This window comes from Poecilia formosa, unplaced genomic scaffold (assembly GCF_000485575.1).
Source record: "Poecilia formosa unplaced genomic scaffold, Poecilia_formosa-5.1.2 Scaffold238, whole genome shotgun sequence".
Classification (NCBI taxonomy): Eukaryota; Metazoa; Chordata; class Actinopteri; order Cyprinodontiformes; family Poeciliidae; genus Poecilia; species Poecilia formosa.
The window spans coordinates 869,490-894,326 of record NW_006800177.1 but is presented as its reverse complement, the minus strand read 5'-3'; the positions used below and the strand labels follow the sequence as shown (position 1 = coordinate 894,326).

At 41.1% G+C, this 24,837-nt stretch overlaps 1 protein-coding gene across 3 annotated transcripts in view; it reads left to right on the top strand.

Moving 5' to 3' along the window:
• Positions 1 to 23,763, top strand: part of tln2a (talin 2a) — an 82,138-nt gene extending 58,375 nt beyond the window's left edge. The window contains exons 23-59 of one of the 3 annotated variants that reach the window (XM_016680264.1): positions 951 to 1,079; positions 1,633 to 1,746; positions 1,918 to 2,031; positions 2,388 to 2,522; positions 2,709 to 2,837; positions 2,960 to 3,062; positions 3,190 to 3,398; positions 3,696 to 3,815; positions 3,978 to 4,175; positions 4,272 to 4,411; positions 5,442 to 5,535; positions 5,627 to 5,716; positions 5,812 to 5,934; positions 6,006 to 6,149; positions 6,728 to 6,889; positions 7,095 to 7,235; positions 7,351 to 7,532; positions 9,863 to 9,995; positions 10,211 to 10,312; positions 10,940 to 11,110; positions 11,245 to 11,391; positions 12,934 to 13,035; positions 13,248 to 13,367; positions 13,545 to 13,691; positions 13,944 to 14,110; positions 14,871 to 15,054; positions 15,145 to 15,270; positions 16,263 to 16,379; positions 16,520 to 16,705; positions 16,801 to 16,908; positions 17,026 to 17,131; positions 18,101 to 18,106; positions 18,474 to 18,598; positions 19,938 to 20,126; positions 20,220 to 20,402; positions 20,883 to 21,008; positions 21,277 to 23,763. In XM_016680264.1, the coding sequence (XP_016535750.1) occupies positions 951 to 1,079; positions 1,633 to 1,746; positions 1,918 to 2,031; positions 2,388 to 2,522; positions 2,709 to 2,837; positions 2,960 to 3,062; positions 3,190 to 3,398; positions 3,696 to 3,815; positions 3,978 to 4,175; positions 4,272 to 4,411; positions 5,442 to 5,535; positions 5,627 to 5,716; positions 5,812 to 5,934; positions 6,006 to 6,149; positions 6,728 to 6,889; positions 7,095 to 7,235; positions 7,351 to 7,532; positions 9,863 to 9,995; positions 10,211 to 10,312; positions 10,940 to 11,110; positions 11,245 to 11,391; positions 12,934 to 13,035; positions 13,248 to 13,367; positions 13,545 to 13,691; positions 13,944 to 14,110; positions 14,871 to 15,054; positions 15,145 to 15,270; positions 16,263 to 16,379; positions 16,520 to 16,705; positions 16,801 to 16,908; positions 17,026 to 17,131; positions 18,101 to 18,106; positions 18,474 to 18,598; positions 19,938 to 20,126; positions 20,220 to 20,402; positions 20,883 to 21,008; positions 21,277 to 21,405 (5,001 nt within the window). In that variant the 3' untranslated portion in view covers positions 21,406 to 23,763. The remainder of the gene's footprint in view (positions 1 to 950; positions 1,080 to 1,632; positions 1,747 to 1,917; positions 2,032 to 2,387; positions 2,523 to 2,708; positions 2,838 to 2,959; positions 3,063 to 3,189; positions 3,399 to 3,695; positions 3,816 to 3,977; positions 4,176 to 4,271; positions 4,412 to 5,441; positions 5,536 to 5,626; positions 5,717 to 5,811; positions 5,935 to 6,005; positions 6,150 to 6,727; positions 6,890 to 7,094; positions 7,236 to 7,350; positions 7,533 to 9,862; positions 9,996 to 10,210; positions 10,313 to 10,939; positions 11,111 to 11,244; positions 11,392 to 12,933; positions 13,036 to 13,247; positions 13,368 to 13,544; positions 13,692 to 13,943; positions 14,111 to 14,870; positions 15,055 to 15,144; positions 15,271 to 16,262; positions 16,380 to 16,519; positions 16,706 to 16,800; positions 16,909 to 17,025; positions 17,132 to 18,100; positions 18,107 to 18,473; positions 18,599 to 19,937; positions 20,127 to 20,219; positions 20,403 to 20,882; positions 21,009 to 21,276) is intronic. The other 2 variants (XM_016680265.1, XM_007569257.2) reach the window with 2 other exon arrangements.
• The last annotated feature ends 1,074 nt before the right edge of the window (positions 23,764 to 24,837 follow it).

Genomic DNA, 24,837 nt, shown 5'->3' with positions numbered 1-24,837 from the left:
ACCTTTGACTTCAATTTAGATGTTTTTTTTTTTTTAAATACTACAGCTTGTCAAACAATAAAACATGGAAATCTTGTCATCGTTTGCAGAAAATTTAATAATTACCCTAATGATTTGTTTCTATGCAAAGCCATGTTCCCAGTTGTTAACTTAATAGCCGGAGGCTTTTTCTACAGCAGCAGGAAGCTTTCTAAGTGTTAGCTTTCAAAAACTCAGCAATCTGCTCTCTTGAATAAAAAAAGAAAAACACAGAGAGCAAAAGGAAAGAGCTCTTTAATATAAACGGATATTAAATTTGACTATCGGCAAAGGGATTATGAATGAGTAATCTCTCCCACCACTCTGACCTCAGCTCATCCTTTAGATATCAGATGCATGTAAATACATTTGATTATCATTAAAAAGTCAGCTTAAGGGTTTCAGGAAAAAAAAGGAAATATTTAATAGATATTCTATATACAACATAATATTTGCTTTTCACAATTTCTGATCTACTAAAATTAGATCAACGATTTTAGCACTTGGTTGTGCAAAATATGCACTTAGCACTTGGTGGGGCTCTTTAGCTTGAATTAATGCATGAATATTTCACAGTAATAAAGATTGGTTATCCCTGTTGTTTATGCAGTTTTTTCTTTCACTTAACTTTCCCATTTAAATGCTTGGATACAGCACTAAACCGTCTTCCCTATGCTTACGTAACCTCACAATTCTGTATTAAAAATGAATCTTATTTAATTATCTAATTGGTCTCATTTAATATTCACATTAGTAGAGAAACTGAAATCAGGCTTTTCCTTAGCTGTGAGTCATAATCATCAATACAAAGCAAATTAATCCTTGAAATGCATCGGTCTGTATATAATAAATCTATATTGCATATAAACTTCCCTTTTTGATAATCTGATTTACTAAGTTGCACATTGGTGTCCCGTGGTGTGTGTTTTCAGGGTGCAGCAGCGTACCCAGAGAACGAGGACCAGCAGCAGAGGCTGAGGGAGGCTGCTGAGGGCCTGCGGGTGGCCACCAACGCTGCGGCTCAGAACGCCATCAAGAAGAAACTCATCAACAGGCTGGAGGTTAGCGAGGCGAAATCAACCTCGAAAACGGACGCATATCTGTCTTACCAAAATATTTTAGTTGTATATGTTTTTTTTTGTTGTTTTTTTTTCATATAATTACAAATATGATTTTTGAACAAACTGTTGGTATTTAAATTTTTCTGATCTAGTATTTTCTGCAGATTTGCCTTTTGCATGTTGAATTCTCTGCTACATACCATTACTTTGGTGTAATGTTCAACTTCATAGTTTTTAGTTACAGTTTCTATTCTTATGTTTAGTCACTTTTATGCATGCATGCATTATACTTCCCGTTTTAGAAATGAAGCAACATAGGAATGCTTTGAAATAGAAAAATAAGAAGGAATGTTTCTATAGTTCTTTATCCCGAAAGCATGTATTCTGGGGAAAATGCATAAATATTTAGGTTTTCTCTTGAAAAACAAATATCATGTTTTCTAAGACTTTCACACTGAATATTTAGTGACAGAGCTGGGAAACTGCAGTGTTAATACAGGTGTCTGCTTTTTGATTGCATTTTGAACGTGAATATTTTGTATTATCTCCTCAGAATGCTGCCAAGCAAGCTGCGGCTGCAGCCACACAGACCATCGCTGCCGCTCAGAACGCTGCCGTCTCCAACAAGAACACAGCAGCTCACCAACAGCTGGTGCAGAGCTGCAAGGTGAGGATTAGAGCAAACAGACGAGTGCCTTTATGGCATCTGTTTTTTTTTGTTTTTTTAATAAGTCTCCTTCAAACCTTTTATTAGCTCTTTGATCTGCCCGCTTGAGTTTTTATAAAGTCATATAACAGGATTTTAACTGCAGTATTGATTGTGTTTGTGTGGCCACAGGCTGTCGCAGACCACATCCCCCAGCTTGTCCAGGGAGTCCGAGGCAGCCAGGCCAAACCAGAGGACCTGAGTGCCCAGTTGGCCCTTATCATAGCCAGCCAGAACTTCCTGCAGGTACAGCATCCTACGGCCTCAGCGCTCCTAACTTTACCTTCCTAAGGACCTCTGGAAACTTCATATTCCCAAACTCTTCCCCAAATAACTTCAGTCCCACATTAGGAACCAGGCTGAAATTATTAATAGTGCTTCTGTCATGGGAGGTCCCGTTAAAGTAGGCCTGTAACCTCTTTTTTGTTTAAAGAAACCTTAATGGTGTTGTCATCTTAATGCTTCAGGGCTGCATGAGGCGAAACTTCTGAAAACGAAATGAGCACAATGCGAGACTATTTCATTCAAGCAAAAATCTTTTCAGTGAGCATTTCTTTAGTTGGAATCGGGGAAAAAAAATGCATCTGCTTTTCATTCTGCAGCCTGGTAGTAAGATGGTGACCTCGGCCAAGTCATCTGTTCCTACGGTGACCGATCAGGCCGCGGCCATGCAACTGGGTCAGTGTGCCAAAAACCTGGCCACCTGCCTGGCTGAGCTCAGGACATCTGCACAGAAGGTAGAGCAAAGAGGAACTCGCCAAAACACCACAGCTTAATCCTGCCAGCAAAAACTCAACTGAAACCTTCAATTAACTGAAACATTTGCATTTACAAATGACACATTTTAAAATGTCGGAGCGCCTCGACGGACAGCAGCACATGATTGCCGGAGCTGTATTGGAAGGCTGAATATTCTCTTCCAGGCTCATGAAGCTTGCGGTCCCATGGAGATCGACTCGGCGCTCACCGCCATCCAGACCCTGAGAAGCGAACTGCAAGACGCGAAGCTGGCTGCAGTGAACACCCAGCTCAAACCTCTGCCTGGAGAGTCGGTACGAGACGTTCTCGGCCCAAGAAGAGATGTTCAAGGGGGATTTTCCTCCAAACACAAACCCCCTGCCCCCTGCACTTGGCTCACTTTTTTTTTTTACTTCCACCTTTCTTCTTGTTTTAGTTGGAGAAATGTGCTCAGGATCTGGGCAGCACCTCAAAGGCAGTGGGATCCTCCATGGCTCAGCTGCTTACATGTGCAGCTCAAGGAAATGAACATTACACTGGTTGGTTCTGCAAAATGGACACTTTTTTTGTAGCCAGACAATAATGCTACAAACGTACCAGCTATCTCACTTAGAAGACATGCATCCTGTGGTGACGCATGCTGCTGTTGGGTGAATCTGTTTCCAGGAATCGCTGCCAGAGAGACGGCCCAGGCCTTGAAGACCCTCGCCCAGGCGGCACGAGGCGTCGCTGCTTCCACCACGGACCCCAAGGCGGCCGCCGCCATGCTGGACTCGGCCCGAGACGTCATGGAGGGCTCGGCTCTTCTGATCCACGAGGCCAAGCAGGCGCTGATGTCCGACGGAGACGCCGAGAGTCAGCAGAGGCTGGCGCAGGTGAGAAGGTTCGGGTTTTACTCCGGGAACTTGTCTTATTTTATTTTAAAAAATTGCATTTTCCAAGAAAATGATGCCATTCAATATTTAAAAAAATGAATATTTTGAGTTTATAAGAATCTTCAGGCTCTTTATCTGGTTTTATTTTGCTGCTGATTGTTTTGTTTTGTTTGTTTTTTTTTCTTTTCTTTTCTGTGTTGCCTGACTCATGAACATCACGAGCAGATTTTTAGCTAAGCCAGGTCACCTCCTCTTACCTCTGTAAACCCTGTGTTGTGATCCTGCTGTGCGTTCCAGGTGGCCAAAGCCGTCTCTCACTCCCTGAATAACTGCGTCAACTGTCTGCCTGGCCAGAAGGACGTGGACATGGCTCTGAAGAGCATCGGTGAGGCCAGCAAGAAACTTCTGATTGAAACCGTGAGTCAACATCCCACTTATTGTTTGTTTATGTATTTTTCCCCGCTGCAATAAATGATAATATCAGGAACAGCTTCCATGTTGCTAAAATTTCACTCTCTTTCTGGGGTTTGATCTAAAAAAAAAACCTATAATAAATCTCTCCTTGCGTGCCCTGCTCAGATCCCTCCGGCCTCCAAGTCGTTTCAGGAAGCCCAGAATGATCTGACTCAGACGGCAGCAGACCTGAACCAGTCGGCAGGCGAGGTGGTCCACGCCTCCAGAAGCTCCAGCAACCAGCTGGCTTCAGCCTCTGGAAAGTTCAGCCAGGACTTTGATGAGTTTCTGGATGCTGGCATAGAAATGGCTGGGCACACACAGGTTGGATTTACTGAAAATCAGCAGCTCCCCCAATTATGTCAAACTTCTCGTAATTTCTCAGTCTGATTATTGCCGTCGATGATGTTGCCGTTTCAGAAAAAGGATGACCAGGTGCAAGTGATTGGAAACCTGAAAAACATCTCCATGGCTTCGAGTAAATTGTTGCTGGCTGCTAAAAGTCTGTCTGTGGACCCTGCAGCTGCAAATGCTAAAAACCTGCTCGCTGCTGCAGCAAGGTAGGACAACTAGACACAAAGAGTCCTTTGCAAAGACTAATTTTTTTGTATTCTGTAATTTTACTACTCCAGGAAAAATTTAGCCCGCTTTTCAACACCTTTTTACAATAATTGACTTTGTTGAACCACTTTTTGTTGCATTCATATTTTCTTCCAGCTTTTCACATCTAGAAATTTATAAATTTTTGTCATTGCTCTTATCAACAAAGCCTAACCTCATTTAGTGACTCTTTTCTGCCACGCACCGTCACATGTAAGTGAAAACATTTCAATTTTGACTCATCAAACCAAAGTGCATTCTTCCACATATTTGTGTCCCCTTTGTAGCTTTTACAAACTACAGAACGTATCAGCTTGCTTTTTCAAAATTAAATAACTTTGCTCCTTTTTTAAGATGGCCAGATTTATAGAGTGTACCACTAAAAACCTAGTAACAGAATCTCCTGTCTGAGCTTTCAATATCTGCAGGTCATCCAGATTTACTATGTGCCTCTTTATGAGACTCGGCCACACAGAGGAGGTGCATTTACTGATTAGGTTACTTGTGAATGCAATTGAATACATTCTTTATTATTTAGAGGCATCACATTAATAATGCGCACCACTCTTAACAGAATTTTTGAAATGATCTAAGACTTAAAATCCTCCACCAAACATTAAAGTTTGTGGTTAGAACCTGACTGAAGGTGTAAATGTTATGTTTGTGGGGAGTAAATACTTTTTTTAAAGTTCCATTATATTCAAAACTGAAAGATGGAGCAGACGCCGTGAGTCTAGAGACACTCAAACTTGATCCAAGGATCTAAATGCCTCTCCACTGGAAGTAAATGAGAAGCTGGAGAAACTAAACTAGCCATAACATATTATCCTTGTTCCAAAGAAAAAAGGGAAAAAAAGACATTGAAAGCAAAATTTATACTTAACAATTCCATGAAATGAAATTTATACTTCCTATATGTGCTCATGAAACATGCAACACTAATAATTGTACTCCTTTGATGATTGTTTTTGTGTTCATTTTGTTTTTCAGGGCTGTGACTGACAGCATTAACCAGCTGATCACGCTGTGTACCCAGCAGGCGCCCGGCCAGAAGGAGTGCGACAACGCCCTCAGAGAGTTGGAGGTAAATCCATTAGTTTCTGATTATTCGCTTGTCTTTCTCTTTTATGTAGGAATAGGAGTCACTCATTCTGTCCTGCTAATTTGTTCACCAGGCTGTCAGAGGAATGCTGGACAACCCCAGCGAACCGGTCAGCGACCTCTCGTACTTTGACTGCATTGAGAGTGTGATGGAGAACTCCAAGGTAGGCCGTTATGCCCAGCAGCCTGAAGATCAGAGCACTGCTCTGCCCTACCACGGCCTAATCATTGGTCCCCCTCCTGCTGCTGCTTTGTTCAGGTCCTGGGAGAGTCCATGGCCGGCATTTCTCAGAACTGTAAGACCGGGGATGTGCCTGCGTTTGGAGACTGCGTTGGCTCCGCCTCCAAAGCCCTCTGTGGCCTCACTGAAGCTGCAGCACAGGTACAGAGTGGAGAAGCTGCTGTGTGTGTATCCAGGTGATTGTGACTAACGGTTGTGTGTGTTTTTCTCAGGCCTCCTACCTGGTGGGCGTATCGGACCCCAACAGTCAGGCCGGACACCAGGGGTTGGTGGATCCCATCCAGTTTGCCAGGGCCAACCAGGCTATCCAGATGGCCTGTCAGAACCTAGTGGACCCACAGAGCAGCCCCTCCCAGGTGCACAGATATACATGCAAATCTTTGAACTATCAGTGATTTCATAACAACTGCTTCATAGCACTTTTTAAAAAATATTTTGTTACAAAAATCTGCATTTTTCTGTCTACATTTTTCATCCATCTTGACCTGAAACATGCTGGTGGTTTTATAGCATATTTTTTAATATATATTTTTGGCTTTGGTGATTATACTTTTGCTGTGTTTGTGAAAATGATAAGAAAAGTGACCCAACTTGTTTTTCGTGTGCAAACCTTTCACTGATTTGTATTCAAATGGCCGTCCTCCTTATATGAAAGTCTAATATTGATATTTCTCATTATCAGCTGAATTTTTCTTTTATCTCCCTGAGTACAGTTAGCCTAAAGCTTGAAAGAGATGCTTATTAATATAAAAGTACTTATCTTTTCTTTTCCTCACACTTCCATACAAGACCCTAGTTGCCATTTTATTGCTGAGCGGAGTTTCAATGATTTATTTTAACATTTATACTTTATTTTTTATTTGTTTTTGTAAAAGGCAGGATGTTTTTGTACCTGCTTTGTTTTAAATCTATAACTGTGTTTATAATACAACAGGTGCTGTCTGCAGCCACAATCGTTGCAAAGCACACCTCAGCATTGTGCAACGCCTGCCGTCTGGCCTCCTCCAAGACCACCAACCCAGTTGCTAAAAGGCACTTTGTACAGTCTGCCAAGGAGGTGGCTAATACCACTGCCAACCTGGTCAAAACCATCAAGGTAGGTCAGAACCGGCATTCCGCAGTGCATAGTAACAATAATTTAGTTGAAATAGCTTCGAATCACATTTTTTTGACCTTGATTTATTTTCCAAAAATAAGACGTTTCTTCTCAATAATTTTGCGACCGGTCTTAATGTTCTCTCCGTTTCTTGAGATCCGACCCACTGATCGAGCTTTTGACTGGTTCTGTTCCGTTTTCAAAGGCTCTAGACGGCGATTTCTCAGAGGAGAACAGGAACAGGTGTCGGGTCGCCACCGCTCCGCTCATCGAAGCCGTGGAGAACCTGACGACGTTCGCCTCCAACCCCGAGTTTGCCAGCGTCCCGGCTAAAATCAGCAACGAGGTGTGTCCACGAGAACATCTGGAGCCACTGTTTACACCTTTGTGGTGAAACAGAGGAGTGTGGAACGCATTCAGGTCTTTCTAATTTACTTAAAAAGCATGTTTTCCCCTTAAAGGGCTCAGCAGCTCAGGAGCCCATCCTCCACTCGGCACGCTCCATGCTCGACAGCTCCACCCACCTGCTCAAAACGGCACGTTCATTGGTTATCAACCCCAAGGACCCGCCCACTTGGTCCGTTCTGGCTGGTCACTCTCGCACCGTCTCCGACTCCATCAAGGGTCTCATCACAGCCATCCGGTTAGTGAGGGAGGGATTGTTCAGGTCTCATGCATCATGTTTACGTTGATTTCTATGCAGAGATGTAGATGTTAAAATTGCAAAACTAGATCTAAAACACACAAGGTGACATGTTTATTTCTGTTCATTTTGATCAGGATTGGTTACAGCTAATCGAAAGTTCTTATAAAAATAGAACATCACATAAGTGTGATTAAAAACACATTGCTTTGTTGTGGCCTGCATCATTATGGACTTCTGCTTACTTGACATTTGAAACTAACGCACAGTCTTCAGAGTGCTGCCTCCAAACATATGAATGGAAAGTTAAGTGGAAGGCAAAAGTGTGGCAGAGGCATGGAATCCATGCTGCTCAGGGTCCATTATGGAGTTTCCAGAGTCTGTAATGATCTGTGTCATCTGCTGGTAATGAAACGCAGTCAGCCGTGTTTCATTAAGTCTAAATCTCTGCAGCTGTCTGTCAGGAAGCATTAATGCAGGTCATGCTTCCCTCTGCTGATTAGATTTATAGAAATGATTTATAGAAATGCTGATTTTAACTTTCAGAGAGTCCTAGTGCCTGATGACACTTCAAAGCTGCCAAAACCACCTGTAAAGACCTTCATATTGATGTGTCGAATTATAGGGTTCCTTTACCTTTAAGTAGTCATACTTTTTTTTTAATATATCAATGTGTGCATAATGAATCCTTATGATCTTCAGGTTGAACTGAATGAATTAAAACATATTTTGATTATATCCCTATTTATTAAAATTCACTTCAAAGGATGTTGAACTTGCTCAGCCAAGATTAAGGATTAAAATTGTCTTTATACAGTCACGCATCTTTGCAAGTTTAATTTTCTCTTTCACACTTTTTTTGCTCCTGACCTTGTTCAGAACAACAGTGATCCCGCAGAGGGACTCGGCCCCCAACAACAGGGGCTCTGAATTTTGAGGCGTTCTTCTCTTTCCCAGAACATCTGCAAATTAGCATTCACACACAGCCAGCCAGCTTAGCGTCTCTTTCAGTTCTGCTGCTCTTATCGCAGGCTTCCTCATGGACTGCAAATTCACCACTGGGACTTCGGCCCATGCCTTTAATGGGATTCTATGATCTTCTGCGGTGCTGGCGAATACAAATGGCAAAGGACCTCTCTGTCCTGCAGAGGTCGATCTCATAACATTGTTCGTCTCATTAAACACAAAGATGAGGTTTTCTGGTAGATTTCCTCACTGTCCCAACACGGGGCCAAATTGATGCTTACCAGACTTAATCTGCCCAAGAGGCCAGAGCCGCAGACGACTAAATCACCTTCCCATCTTGATTTTCTTGCACAAAGAAAATGTTTTAAAAATATATCTGCTTTTCTCTTCTATCGTCCTGTCCTTTTCATTTTTATTAATCTCAGATAGGCCTGTCGCGATAAACGATAAATCAATTAATCGCACAATAAATTAAACCTATCGACCTCATTTTATTTATCGTCTTTATCGTCTCTTCCTGCCTTTTTTCTTTCTCTTGATGACACTGAATGAAAAAAGGCTCAGCTCCGGTGCTCTCCACTGACCCTCCCATCCTCATTTCCTTAGTGTAATGTCCAGCTCACACTACACGAGTTGTCAGCCGATTGTCGGCCCATTTTCAAAACCTGAGAGACACATCAGCCGACAGTGATTGTGCCATGTGGTGTCCAGCCACCTGGGCACAAAATAATGGCTGCAAATCCAGTTAACTAATTTTAATATCAGGCATTAATCAATGCTTTACTAGAATCTACCTGTGATGCATGTGGCTAGAGTCAGCTTAAAGAAGTCCTGACTGAATGAAAATCATTATAACCTATTTATGTCACGTTAACGAAGAACAGCTGAAAAGTTACCGGGTTCATCAACTGCGGTAGCAATTTGGCTCCAACTCCTACCCTTGTCATTTCTATATTCTTTGCACGAAATGTTGAATAAACATTAATGTTGTTTCCACATATCATCACCAATGTCCGCTGGACTTCGGGTTGCGCCGTGCCAGCTGTTTGGGATTCCCCTCCGTGATTTCTCCCTCAGAAATCACGGAGGAGAATCCGTGCTTTCTGATTGGCTACCTGTCACATTCAGCGTTAAGCTCCCAGTCGGGGAAAACCCCGACTGGGAGGTTTTCCCCGATTTAATGATTTAATGATTTTCCATTAAATCAGTGTCAAAAGGTCTTGAAACAATATTATCGTTTATCTGAATAATTTTTTAGACAATTAATCGTCCAGCAAAATGTGTTATTGTGACAGGCCTAATCTCAGAGTATTTCATTGCTTTTGGTTCCTAACCCCTTTTTTTTTTTTTTGTCTGGTTTTCAGAGACAAGGCACCTGGCCAGCGGGAGTGCGACTCGTCGATTGATAACATTAACAGATGCATCCGAGACATTGAGCAGGCCTCTCTGGCCGCCGTCAGCCAGAACCTCCCCAGCAGGGACGACATCTCACTGGAGGTGAGCGGCTGAGACGAGACAATCTTATCACAATGTTCTGATCCCATTAGATCCTTCTGCTGAATGTTTGAGCCAAGAGAATGCAAAAATCTTCACGTTTCTCCTTTGCATCTTTGTTTTACGTTGCTCCCTGACGGCTTGTTTACACAAACCAATACATTTTAGTCAAATCAAATCGAATAAAGCCACTTAACTTCTTTTAATTCCTTGTTCAGGCGCTACAGGAGCAGCTGACCTCTGCTGTGCAGGAAATTGGTTACTTGATTGACCCTGTTTCAACAGCTGCCAGAGGCGAAGCTTCCCAACTAGGACACAAGGTATGTGGGCCAGGGACGGTAATCACAATGATGGAGCAACAGAGTGCTGTGATTTTAGTTTTTTTTATATATGTTCTCTTAAAATGTGACAAAATTATGGAAATGACCAAAACTTCAGATGCCTTTCAATACGAGTTGCAAGGTCAGACTTATCTTAGACAGGCTCAGAGTGGGGCAAGGCCATAAAAAGCCATTTTTAACATCCATTTTTTTGATTTTAAACTTATATTTATTGATTTACATTCTTTATCTTCAGTTTGAACATGTAATTTTGATTTTAACATTTTACCGAGAGGGTGTTTAGTTTTGACTTACTGATTGAATGCATTCACACATCTAAAACTAAAACGGAGCCGTTTCAAAAGTTTTAGAGTTTTTGACTTAAATTTCATAGTCAGGTTAAACTGGATCTGTGATCCTTTAAGCACAATAGACTTCTGAACTGAAACAGAGTCTTCAGCTGGAAGCTGAACACATACACGTCTTAAACGGAAAACGTGTACGAGCTCCGTAAAAGGTTTGCTGCACGCTTGAGGGAAAGAAAGTTAGAAAGTCATGTTTAGCTTCAAGTGTAATTGAGTCTTTGCTCACAGAACTTGTATATTTCTGTGTGTTTTTCCCCATCAGGTTACCCAGCTGGCGGGCTACTTTGAACCTCTCATCAAGGCTTCTGTGGGTGTCGCCTCCAAGCTCAGTGACCACCAGCAGCAGATGACTTTCCTGGACCAAACAAAGACGCTGGCTGAGTCTGCACTGCAGATGCTCTATGCTGCAAAGGAGGGTGGAGGAAATCCAAAGGCAAGAACATCTTTTTTTTTTTTTATCCTCTATGTTTTGTTTAAACTAATTCTGCCCAGCAGCTGAGATGATCTAAGAAGTCGCCAGCAGGATATTTAACCGTCTCCGCTGGTACTTGTGTGATAACTTGGTAGGCGGCCCACACCCACGATGCCATTGCGGAGGCAGCTCAGCTCATGAAGGAGGCAGTGGACGACATGATGGTGACGCTGAACGAGGCGGCCAGTGAGGTGGGCATGGTGGGAGGCATGGTGGAGTCCATCGCTGAGGCCATGGCCAAGGTAAGTTCATCAGGGCGGGGAAATTTTAACTCCACAGTGAATAAATGGAAACTCTCTCACTCTTGTATTTAAACTCAAACAAACCCATTAGCCCATTTAGTTTCTGTTTTTTGTTTGTTTGTTTTTACAAGAAATGTTTGCTGCTATTGCTTCCTAACTGTATAGTGCCTTGGAAAGTATTACCACCCTTTGGCCTTATGTGAAATAAGTCATGTTACACCCCAAAACTTTAGGATATTTGACATAATCAAAATGAAAGGAAAATTAGACACCACGTTTTACTTTTCTTCACATAAACATCTCTTTCCAGTTTTGAATGACTGAACAGTTCTCCAGAAGACAACTTCACTGATTTAAAAGTTTTTCTCTCTGCTGTGATTTGCAGGTCTTTGTGATTCTGGTTCTTTAACGACCCCCTGAGGCCTTTACAGAACATTTATAGGTTGACTTTTTCTATCACATAAATTCCCCTGAAAAGACATAAACACCTGTGGTTGTCATGTGACAAAATGTCTGAGGGCTCGAGGTGTGTTGATGCTTTTGCAGTAATCTAGAATTAATTATTGTATAATAATATACGTTTCAGAATTTATTCTATTAAAAAGCTTGTTGGTTTTTTTAGCTTGTCACTTCATGTTCGCAGCATAATGACTGCAACCTTTGTTTTGTTGAAGTGCACTTAAATAATTCAGTGGGGGGGAAATTAACTGTTGATGTATCCATCCTTAAACAAAGCCAGGCTTTTTTTTTCTAACAGCCAAACTGTTGGCAAAAATATAAAGTGCAAAGAAAGTCAGGAACCTTTTTACCCTGATAACAGGTGAGGAATAACATTATCACTTAGGCAACAATGCATCAGATGTGTGATCTCACCAGAGAGAATGACGTGTTTGAATTCATTTAACGTCGTGGATTATTTATAAAATGATTAGTTGTAGCTCTGCATTTTCAGCATTCGGGAGTCTATTTGCCTGCGTGACCTTCAGCGCAGTTGATTAAACTTGGATAATCAATCTGTATAATGGCTTGTTGTCCTCTGTGATTCGAGCAGAGCTCATTTGAAGCTTTTTCTCAGGAACTCAGTCACTTATTCGAGGCTTCAGATTCCAAGCTGCGATTTCTCTCAGCGGGAATGGCGAAGATCACGCACTTATAATATTATGAATTCCTATCGATCCGGGCGTGCTTTTCCCACGGGTTATCTTTTTTTTTTGCCTCTTCCTTTCCTGTGACAGGCACTTGTGTTGAACACTGTCTAATTTAGTAAAAGGGCTGGAAACAATATGCCTGTATTGCTTTTTTTTTATTTTATTTTATTTTATTTTTTTAAAAAAAGCTATAATTACAAACTTGGGTGGATAATTTGCAATGAGTGTAAAGAATTCATTTTATTTGCTTTTAAAGATGATTTGGAAGTGAAATTATGCCTGAAGCTAAATATTTAAATGATTTTTTTCTTTTTCTGATGTTTTTTGTGTGCGGTAGTGAAGAAATAAAAGTGAGCCGCAGCGCCATTTCTAACTAGTTTGTGTCCAAATTTAGCTTGATGAAGGAACGCCTGCCGAACCTGAAGGCTCCTTTGTGGATTACCAGACTAACATGGTGAAACATTCAAAGGCTATTGCAGTGACTGCCCAGGAGATGGTAAGCCTTCACGACAAGTACAACTCCAACATGACAAAGTTGAGAAAATAAACAAACTTATTATTATATGTCCTGTAAACAGTTGTGACATGTAGTAATTTGGCTGATGCTTTATGAAAGGTCACCAGTTTTAAAACGCTGATCACTAGGCTGACATGAGCCCATGTGTTTTATCTCTACGCTGAAGTTCATTGTGTGTGTTTAACCATTAGATGACCAAATCAGTGACCAGTCCGGATGAGCTGGGGGCTCTGGCCTCTCAAGTGACAGTGGACTACAGCCAGTTGGCCGTCCAGGGGCGGCTGGCTGCTCACACTGCTGAGCCAGAAGAGGTAAGGAGGAAACTGAGACGCTCATAAAAGCAACTCCACTTTCACAAGCCACGGAGATATTTAGTCATCGCGGGAACAAAGAAGCCAGTTAATTAACGAGGATCTTTCCATGCAATTAAAATCTCGTCTTTGTAAATCAGCGCTGAAGTTCTCCGATCGACTTCTCCGTCGTTGCAGATCGGCTTCCAGATCAAGAGCCGAGTGCAGGAGCTCGGTCACGGCTGCATCTTCCTGGTCCAGAAGGCCGGAGCTTTGCAGATCAGCCCGTCCGACAGCTTCACCAAGCGGGAGCTCATCGACTGCGCCCGTGCTGTCACAGAGAAGGTATCGGATTTATAAAATCTAGCTGCGTGGCATTTCTAAAAAAATTTAAAAAACATTCATTAAAAAATTTCATCAAAAAAAAAACATTTAATTGAAAGCAATTAGTTCCCCTTAATAAAGAATCAGCAAACAAAACTCACTCAACTATTTGTTCTTTAAACAAAAAACAAAATAAAAGAAACACTTTTACCTGCAGGTAATTGTCCATCCTCACCTGTATGTTTATGGATTTTAATCTCTCTATGTCTCCAGGTGTCCTTGGTGCTGTCGGCCCTCCAGGCTGGTAATAAAGGCACCCAAGCCTGCATCACCGCTGCCAGCGCCGTGTCGGGCATAATCGCAGATCTGGACACTACCATCATGTTTGCATCTGCAGGCACGCTCAATGCAGAGAACGACGAGTCCTTCGCAGACCACAGGTCGGAGCATGAAATGCTCGAATGGAAACATAATTACAGCTTCTTGGTTTTGGCAGTTTTTCATCCCAGACTGACAGAATGAAGTGTAACCTGCTAAATGCAAAGGAAGACTTTGGTGTTTAAGGATACAAATTACCCAGAGGGTACTAAAGATGGCGGAGGCGTCACACTGTATTAAATTCATATTTTGGAATGTAATTCATTCTGAATGCACAATCTTACTGTTTTTAGGATGAATTGATAGATTTATTTGTGTATTACTGGGCCCCTCTTCATTTTTAAAAGGCACATTGTGTCCTGTCAAGGGAGCTCTGAATGCAGCGCATTGCAGAGACGGACACATCTGCTGATTCAAGCTGAGACCTCTGACATTACATGACACGGTGACACGAATCCTTTCAGGCAGTGCTCAGGCAGTTTTTGCCTCATGCTAGAATGGAAAAGCATAAGTGGTAGCGCTGCACCAATTTGGCTTCAGGGTGTACAGAAGTCTTAAAAACTTGACTTTCCTGCAGATTTGTGGCTGTCCTCCCTAACAGTTTTGGAAAAAGTTCTGCTTGGAAATCAAAACATCTGCACATCATTCCCATGATTGTTTCTGCAAGTGTTAGGCTTTGAGTTCAATCTTTTATTTACTCAAAATAATATCTGAAAATTTTCTGCCAAAGCTCAACTGAATGATTACTTGACATATTTTGTGGGATAAGTAGTTTTTTTTGTTTGTTTTTTTTTTTACTTTCACTCTCCTTTCTGGCATCAGGGAAAACATTCTGAAGACTGCCAAAGCCCTGGTTGAGGACACCAAGATGCTCGTGTCCGGAGCCGCTTCCGGTCAGGACAGGTTGGCCCAGGCCGCCCAGTCTTCTGCCAAAACCATCACCCAGCTCACCGATGTCGTCAAACTGGGAGCGGCCAGCATTGGCTCTGATGACCCTGAGACACAGGTGACCATGAGTTTGTGAAACGATGTCACGTCACTTCTTTGTGCTTCCCGGACGTCACGGTAACAAGTCCCTGTCTGTGTTTTTCACCAGGTGGTTCTGATCAATGCAGTCAAAGACGTGGCCAAGGCGCTAGCGGAGCTCATTAGTGCCACCAAGTGTGCGGCCGGGAAGGCAGCAGATGATCCGTCTATGTACCAGCTGAAGAGTGCCGCTAAGGTGGGGGGATCGTTCTGGAAAAAAGTGTTTGACGGATCAATTACGTCATACATTGGTGTAATACGATACGAACGGTGAACCTTATGAGCAACAAAAAAAATAAACCCTTCTAAAATGCTTTTTTTTTGTTGTTGTTGTTTTTGTTATTTATAGCGTATCATCGGAGGCCATGATAAGTAGGAGGAACTTGCTTCCTCCTTCCTCCTACTTTACCCAGTAGGAGGCAGGAGGAAATCTGAAATGCATACGAAACCCTGTTCATCAGAAATGATGAACAGTTGAATTGTCTTTTCTGACACGCATGCAGTGTTAAAGCTGCAGCTCATAATTCACTGATTACACTGTTCGACTCCTCATTATCACTCTGAGCTGTGAAGATGTCAGTTCAGTCAGCAACAGCTCAGGGTGTCAAAGTCTTACAGATGGTGAAAAAACATCCAGATTTAGGTTTAAGGTTGGAAAACAGAAACTATTTTAAAGATTTTTGGTTTATTTTTCTTCTGTCGTTCCTTCTGTGACTTTTACCGGAATTTAAAGGAAATGTTTTCATTCCCAACCAACCAAAACATTATTTGTATGTGACTTTCGTATCTTTACACTGCATACAAAACACGTTTTACTGATATGACAAAAAGCTTGAACATATATTGACATGAGGTTAACCATTAAGTTACAATATGGTTTAATTTTATGACAAGAGTAATCTGAATTGTGACCATCTATATTACAGCGCCCCCTGGAGTCAGGATGTGTGAGGGTTACTGAATTTGGTGGCTTTTAATCATTATTCAGAACACACAATATGCAGAGGATAAACGAACTTATGATTGTAACTTTCCATTTTACTTTTATGTACGGTACATTTTATCACCTTTATAACTTTCTAACCAAACTGTGAATAAACGGGCCTTTATTTACTGGTTTAACAATGATTCTCCTCATGAGGGTAGAGCATCTTAACTGGATGTTAAACCAGTAATGCTGTGTTCCAGGTGATGGTGACCAATGTAACGTCCCTGTTGAAGACTGTCAAGGCTGTGGAGGACGAGGCGACTCGGGGCACCAGGGCACTTGAGGCTACAATTGAGTGCATCAAACAGGAAATGGCTGTAAGAAGGGCCTGGAAATAAAAACCTGATTAGCTGGAAAAACTCATCAGTTTTTCTTTTTTTTTTTTCCCCCACCAAGACTCAGTGATTTAGTCTCTTAGTTATGTAACTTTACTGTCTTTTTTTCTCCATCCTATCAGCTGTTTCAGTCTAGGGATGCTCCCAGTAAGACCACCACCCCAGAGGAGTTCATACGCATGACTAAGGGAATCACCATAGCTACCGCTAAAGCTGTGGCTGCAGGAAACTCTGCACGCCAAGAGGACATCATCCATACGGCCAACCTGAGCCGCAAAGCTATCTCTGACATGCTGACGACATGCAAGGTGCCGAGCCGCTTCAATATATGCTGGCTGCCCTGTGCTGGAGAGATTAAATTGTAAAAGTTAAAATGTTTATTGATTGATTTTTTCCTTTCCAGCAAGCGGCTTACCATCCCGAGGTCAACGAAGAGGTCAAGAAAAGAGCCCTGATGTTCGGAGCAGAGTGCACAACCGGATACATTGATCTACTGGAACAAGTACTGCTGGTAGGTCCAAAACCACATCAGGAAGGGTTTGCATGTTGAATAATTTTTCTTCTTTTTGTTAGCTAGCTCCCACTCTCCCTGTACAAGTGTGTTTAAGTGATCAGCATGTGTGTTCAGGCGATGCAGAGGCCCTCAGCAGAGCAGAAGCAGCACCTGGCAGCTTGCTCCAAACGAGTGGCGGGCGCCGTCACGGAGCTCATCCAGACTGCCGAGGCCATGAAAGGTAACGGACCCCACCCAGACCGGCACCTAAAGACGGAGCCGTGCAGAAGTATTCCAGCCTCCTGTATCTTTTCCGCATTTTGTCACATTACAACCACAGATTTTAATGTGTGTTATCGGGGTTTTATGTGATATTCCAACACAAGGTAGATCATATGTGTGTGAGACTGAAGAAAAAGAATTAAAGATTCTCAACATTATTATTATTATTATTATTATTATTATTATTTTACAAAAAAGAATCTCAAGTGTTTGCATTTGTATGCAGCCAACCAATGTGAATACTGTATCGAAACATTTTACTTCAGAAAACGCCTCGACCTCACTCAGATTAGATGGAAAGTTTCTGAATTGTTGTCTCAAATCCCCAAATGGATTTTGGTCTAGACTTTTATTTTTTGTCATTCACACATGAATAAGCTTTGATTTAAGTACTTGTGTTGGAGTTCTGGTGGTATTTAGATGGTGTTTAATGTTGCAGTCAGTCTATTGCAGCCTCTGACATGTCTTCTTCAAGACATTAAGTCATTATATGTATTTAGCTCCATCCATCTTTCCACTAACGCTGATGAGCTTCACTCTGCTGAAGAAATTAGATGTTGTGTTCAGGATCATGTGCAGTGTTAGATTTCTGTCACACTGTGTCTTTTTATTTTGACTCTTTTTACCCATTAGGTGACTTTTGATAATGACTTGCGCTGGATTTTATTTAGGAGTATCAAGAGTGAAGGGGCTCAAATACAAATGTGCACCACATCTTCCTGAAGACCATTTTTCAGTTTTGTTCCATTCTGCCAGGATGCCCTACATTGTGTTGGTACATCACCTGAAACCAAATATCACTTGGAAGTTTTTGGTTACAAAATGCGTAAGAGCTCCAGAGATTTGCATACTTTTGCATGGCCCTGTAAAAAACAAGACATTTTTAAACATTTTAATAATGTTCCTGTCCCTTCTTATTTTGCCACAGATGGAGGTAAGTTAGCATTGATTTGTGTACTGTGATTCTTCAGCACTACCAAGGGTTTCTTTAATCAGCCACCATCAGGCTTCTCGAGCATCTTTGTCTTTATTTATCGCACCTTATTCCCATTTAATCTACATTACTTCATTTTCAGCCTGTTTGTGCGCTCCATCAGCTGTGCATGGAGATGTGCAGAGATTTGCTTTTTTTTCCCTGTGCTCACGGCTCTTCTGTTGTTTTCTGTTGTGATCGTCGTGTTGAGGCATGCTCTGATGCAGCACAGGTTTCTAAGGCAATGTTTGATTTCTGCCTTCGAGTTTAAAACCTAACGGTGTGTGTGTGTGTGTGTGTGTGTGTGTGTGTGTATTCCGCACTTCAGGTTCGGAGTGGGTGGACCCCGAGGACCCAACAGTGATAGCAGAGACTGAGCTGCTCGGGGCCGCAGCGTCCATCGAGGCGGCAGCGAAGAAGCTGGAGCAGCTGAAACCCAGAGCGAAGCCAAAGGTGGGGGACTTAGTGATGGATAACTGAGGGATGAAAAGGGGGAAATATTTTTAACATTTCTTAAATTGCACAAAAAAGTAGACATTAATTTTGTCGGCTGATGTAATAAAAAATAAAATTGATTGTTGGGCCTATATTAGTAAATGTACAGCTGAACGAGATATGGATATGGAAGTATGTAATTCACAATTTTTTCTCCGGAAGGTAGATCTAATTTACATTTTTTGAATTGATGTCAATGGATACAATTTCCTTAATCTGTTGTTTACGTTTGTTACCAATGGTAAAGTGTCACAAAGATGAAAATAATAATTCACCGGCGATTCTAAATATTAGTCAAACTACTCTTTTAGTATTTATTTGGCAATGAAAGTTAATAATTTTATAAAAACCCACTGTAACTGCGCAGCTGCTTCAAATGCTTCAAAGGATTTTATGATGTCTGTAGTTTAATGCAGTAAAGAAATGTATAAAGGTTAGAATATGCTCTGGTCAAAGCATTTAGGAACTATAAATAGGATGTTTCATTGTCAAAACAGCTTATGTAGGCCAGAAAAAACTTTTTAAAATAAAACTGTTTTTGAGATGTAAATAATGCAGTAAATTTTGCGTCAGTTCTTTATCTGGTGTCTGTTTTAGCAATGAAACCTAAACAGAAAGACGTTAGTACTGTTATATTTTTAATAACAATATATCGTCATATTGTCATTCCAAAATTGACTAATATTACTGCACATTAAGTGTTTTTGAATACATAAATTTTAAAAAAAAAAGTAGCGTAGTTTCTTTAGTTATTTAGGTGTCTTTCTAAAACAGAACACCTTTGTGAAGATTTCTGTCCACCTTCATCTTCACTCTTTCTCATTTTTATGTGAAACGCACAAACCCAGCCTCTGAGGTGTCGTCTCTGTTTACATCCCACGCTCCCATAGCAACACAGCTCCCTCCTCCCCCTCCTGTTCCTTTTCCCTAATCCATTCCCCATCAACTCATATGTCCTGGTTTTAGCTTAGTCCGTCTGAGTCTGCTGCCATCTAAACCCCCATCCTCTCCTCCCTTGCCCGCCCCCCACCACCGGAGGCCTTCTCTGCAGGGCTCTGTCTGATATGTTTGATATATTAGGTTGTTATTCAGTCCCAACTATATATCAAACATATTCCTACAGTGTCCCGCTCTGTCTACAGACTTGTGGTATGAATGTGTGTCTGTGTGTGAGAACGTCTGAAACACTGAATGTTTGTTCCTCTTCAGTTGATCCAGATTCATTTTTAGTTTCTTTTTAGGAGTTATGAACTAGTGTTTCTGGTGTTTTACTGACCGCCCCTCCTTCCGCCCTCAGCAAGCAGACGAGACGCTGAACTTTGAGGAGCAGATCTTGGAGGCTGCCAAGTCCATTGCCGCAGCCACCAGTGCGTTGGTCAAATCTGCCTCGGCCGCTCAGAGGGAGCTGGTGGCCCAGGGCAAAGTGGGCTCCATCCCTGCCAATGCTGTGGATGATGGACAGTGGTCCCAGGGGCTCATCTCTGCCGTAAGTCCTCGCCCGCTGAAGAGACGTGAAATCCAGCCGATAACAATCGGCGCAAACATTTAGTAAAATTTCCTTTTTCTTATTATCTCACAGGCGCGTATGGTGGCGGCAGCGACAAGCAACCTGTGCGAAGCCGCCAACGCCTCGGTGCAAGGCCACGCCAGCGAGGAGAAGCTCATCTCTTCGGCCAAACAGGTGGCGGCCTCCACCGCCCAGCTGCTGGTGGCCTGCAAGGTGAAGGCGGACCAGGACTCCGAGGCCATGAGAAGACTGCAGGTATGCAGTTAGCATCCTGAAAATCTCATTTTATGCTTATTGGTGCCATAAAAATAAAAGTGAGATTATGGTGTTATAAAGCTGTTTTGATAATCTCACAAACTTTTTTTCTTACAATTTACACTACTTTTCTCTCTTGTTGTGGCCTGGTTAATAACAGGAAAGAAAAATTTGAATAATTAACAGTTTTCATTGAGAACATGTGGTAAGCTTTAATTTGTAATGTCCAGACGCTCCATTTGTTTCCTGGTTGTTAGAAAAACTTCTTAGTTCAAAGCTGTTTGAAGTAAATGGAAGAATAGTCTCTTCCATTTTCAGCAGCTCGCACTCGCTGCTGAAAAGTCCATTTCTCAAATGGGATATTTTTTCTCTTTTTTTGACTTGCAATGCCATTAATGTATTAACATAAAACTGTTTGCATGAACAATTTTCCATTTAACCTTTTTGCCACTGTTCTGTTTTTCTCCTTCTCCTCCACAGATTGCCGGGAATGCAGTAAAAAAGGCATCGGACAATTTGGTCCGGGCGGCTCAGAAAGCAGCTTTTGACAAAGCGGATGAGGACAACGTGGTTGTCAAGACAAAGTTTGTGGGTGGAATAGCTCAGGTAATGATTTACATTTATTTATTTACACTATTTCAGTGGAGTTTGTGTTATTGTAATTAAACAATCGTGGGGATTTTTGTTCACCGTCATTCAGATGTAAAGAAGAAAAAAAACCTTAAAAGATTTGTTTTGTTGATGTTCTCACGTTTGTAGCCATACAAGCTTATTTGTGTATGTGTAACCTTTTGCACTGAATGTTTCTGCCACCTGTGCTAACTTGCGTATTAAAAAAAACAAAACAAAAACAATTCCTGTACCGCCTGCACAGATCATTGCAGCCCAGGAAGAGATGCTGAGGAAGGAGCGGGAGCTGGAGGATGCCAGGAAGAAGCTGGCTCAGATCAGGCAGCAGCAGTACAAGTTTCTGCCGACTGAGCTACGAGAAGACGCCAACTGATGCCGTATGCTGTGTGATGAGCACGTCTGCGTTTGGTGTGGCAAACCTGGACAGGTGTTATGAACCCACAGTGACTTCTGTTAACGGTTCATGAAAGACCGGTACAACTTCATTCGCATGAAAAGATCTTAAATAGCTACGAGTGGGTTTAAAATACTACTGTGTGGAGTCAACTACTTCCTGCAAACAACATAAAGATTGTGGTGACCTGACAGAACTTAGTCCTCTCTTATACTGTCTATAATAACTACTTAACCAGAATGTGACATCCCTCGGACGAACAGCACAGCTCACATTTCACTCTATAAGCTTTTTTCCCCCCCTCATTTCCGCTTGCAGCTCCATTATTGCACAAGCTTTCAAATGAAGAACTGATTGTACTGCTGCTTGTATCGCTTAGCCATATAAACACAACATGAAACTGAATGCAAAAAAAAAAAAAAACTCCCCAAAACATTTCAGCTTGGTACTCTGACTGTGTGAATGTTGGCCTTTATGCTCCGGTTGCACCTTAACGTCTGTGTGAATCACGTGAAGCGCTGTGGCACGTCTCCGCTTTGATTCAGTGGTCAGTAACCATAATGTGAAGTAAGATGATCCAGTCGTATAAATATTTTTTCCTTCATTCTTCTTCCTGATATTTCTCATCTCTTTAGGCAAAACATATGAAGATCCAACACTTTTCACTGATTTCTCAAAGACACTATGAATATGTTTCGTTATGTGTGACCACTGCGATGCAATGTGAATGTTTGTTTTTTTTCTTCTACACAGGAAAACATGTTACCACAGAGATTATTTATTACGGTAGGGTAATTTTAGCTGGGAGGGGTCTATTTTCAGGGTCAGATATGGTCTGAGTTTATAGCAACCAACAGCAGAGAATTGTGTGGCTTCCAAGCAGGGTGTCGGATATTTTCCCAAACCATAAAACATGTTTGTTTGTTTTTTAATTGCTTGTCCTTCTGGCGATGAAAGTATGAACAATGCAATAACATAACAGGTGCTTTAGGGGGCAGCATTGGTTACGTTCATGCTGTGCAGAAAGTGAAACGTGTGTTTGTTTTTTAAGTAAATATTTCAATGATCTTTGTAACCTGGCGGTTGCACAAAGAAGAGTGAGAATACATTTATGAAAAAAGTATCTTGTTAGCACATTGATTTATTTTGGAGAGAACAGTAGCCGTCTCTTCTAGAGTTACTTAACGGCAGTTTCTAAAGCAATATCGTCACTGCCTGGTATTTCTTTCGGTCACATTCAGCGACAAAAATCGTTGCGATCAGCTAAATCTCTCAAACGTTTGAGTGCTGAGAGAAAGTAAAAGTGAAGCAAGTGCAAAGATAATCACAAAGTTTTGTCTTGTTCTTTTTTTGTTGCTGCGCCGCAACTTTGATCAACAAGCAGAACAAGCTTTTGTTTACAGCGTTTGATTGTGATGTCATCAAACCTTTCCCTCGTCTTATTCTTGAGGCCATCATTCAGTTAGATGTTACACTGCAATGTAAGTTTAGGTCCTAGGTGAGTGAATCACGCCTCCACATAACAACACTGTATCCTGCAGCATGTAAGCAATGTGTTTTTCTAAGTTGACTTTTGTTTCAGTTGATTTCTGGCATTGTGACCTTTGTGTGTGTGTGTGTGTGTGTGTGGACATTTTGAAAGAGATGGGGAGCATCCACCGCTTATCAGTACAGTCTGTAGTGTTATTATTATTAGTGCCTTAGTCGTTTACTCATACAGCGTCTGTTGCTGGAGCGATAGCTTCACGTAGAAGACAAGTTTTTGCTCGGAAACGTCGGTTCCTGTCTGTGGTATTTTAACATGCTGTTCCTTTAAGTGCTGAAACAACTGCGCCTCCTTTATCTCTCCTCTCTGCCACATGTAAAGCCTTTTCTGGGGGGGGGAATGACATGGACTGTCTGAAATGTGCTTGAAGTTTAAAATGTATTATATTACATATATGAATACATTTTTGTACTGAATTTTATGGGCATGTAACCACAGTGCTTCTGAACAAAAACACCCACCAGAGACGGAAGTGTGTCAACCCAACTGCTTTGTGTGATGAAGTCCCCGACATTTTACGGATGAGTTTGTTTTTTTTGTTTTTTTTCTTGTGCTTTTAAGATACTTCAAAAGATAAATGTGATGGGAATATTTCAATATATCTGTCACCATTTTATTGCTGTGTGGAGTAATAAAAGTGTTCCCACTACCGTAAAAGAAACTGAATTAAAAGGTTGCTACACTAAAAAAAAAAAAAGAATGATAAATTAGGATACTGAGAATATTTATCTGGCCTCAATAAAACTTATTTTTTTGTATTCACTGAAAATAAAGCATTTCAATGTAATTGATATGTTGCATGTATTTTTTGAGTCGCTGGCATTTCTGTGGAAATGTTCTGCATATGGAAGAGCGATGTTCAATCATCTGAAAAGGATGAACACATGTCCATTGTTATAATTATTTAATTTCTCTTGGGCTAATTAAAGTACTTTTCAGGTTAACTAAATGTGTTACTCATATGAAATTCTAATAATTGCATTGAAGTTTGTAGTTGTAATGTGATCAAAGTGGAAAAGTTCAAGAAATTAAATTTTTTGAAATGCGCTTAGTGAAATTCATAAAAATCAAGGTTTTGATTTATCAAACATATTTGATAACTTAAAACTGCTGTTTTCAGTGTGGATCACTGAAAAAGCAGCAGTTTTATAAATGAAGTAGGTAAAAAAGCTTGTAGTTCTCAAGACTTGGGTTTTGAGCAACATTTCTGACAATTTGCCTGGTATTTAACAAATTCTCAAATACTTTATTGTAAATAATTCCATGACATAAGATTCAGTCAGATTAAAACTTTAACTGTAGAAATCATTAAGACTTTTGAAGATTCATTGTGCAGTACCTTGACAAAATTTAAGGGACAACTTTATATCGGTAAAAAGTTCATGTGACAGAGTTGGTTTCTTTTTCTTTTTTTTTAAACTAAAATTTTTAAAATACTGTGCACACATTTTGTACACATTTCAGGTTTAATTTTTTTTAAGCTATGTGTATTTCATCTTTCTTACTAATTTACAACCCAGTTCTTCAAAGAGATTTGTATCCTGGAAAACTGACGGAAAGTAATGCATTAAAATATTTCCTTTAGCTGATCATTTTGCAATTTATTCTTTAAAATAAACTGTCTCAGACACTGCATGATTTGGCATTCCCTTCTGTTCTTGTTCATTTGAGTTGATCAGGAACAAAGCCTTAATAAAACAGATCCAGAATCTCTGAACTCTCCTGGCAATCACCAAGTCTGTGTCCTGTACAAATGACATTTTATTTTATTTGCAGTCAGAGTAAAAATAGATTTTCTGATTTAAACCACAAATCTGCTTTTATGGTTGAGATTCCAGGACCATAAAGACTCAGCTGGAATTTTC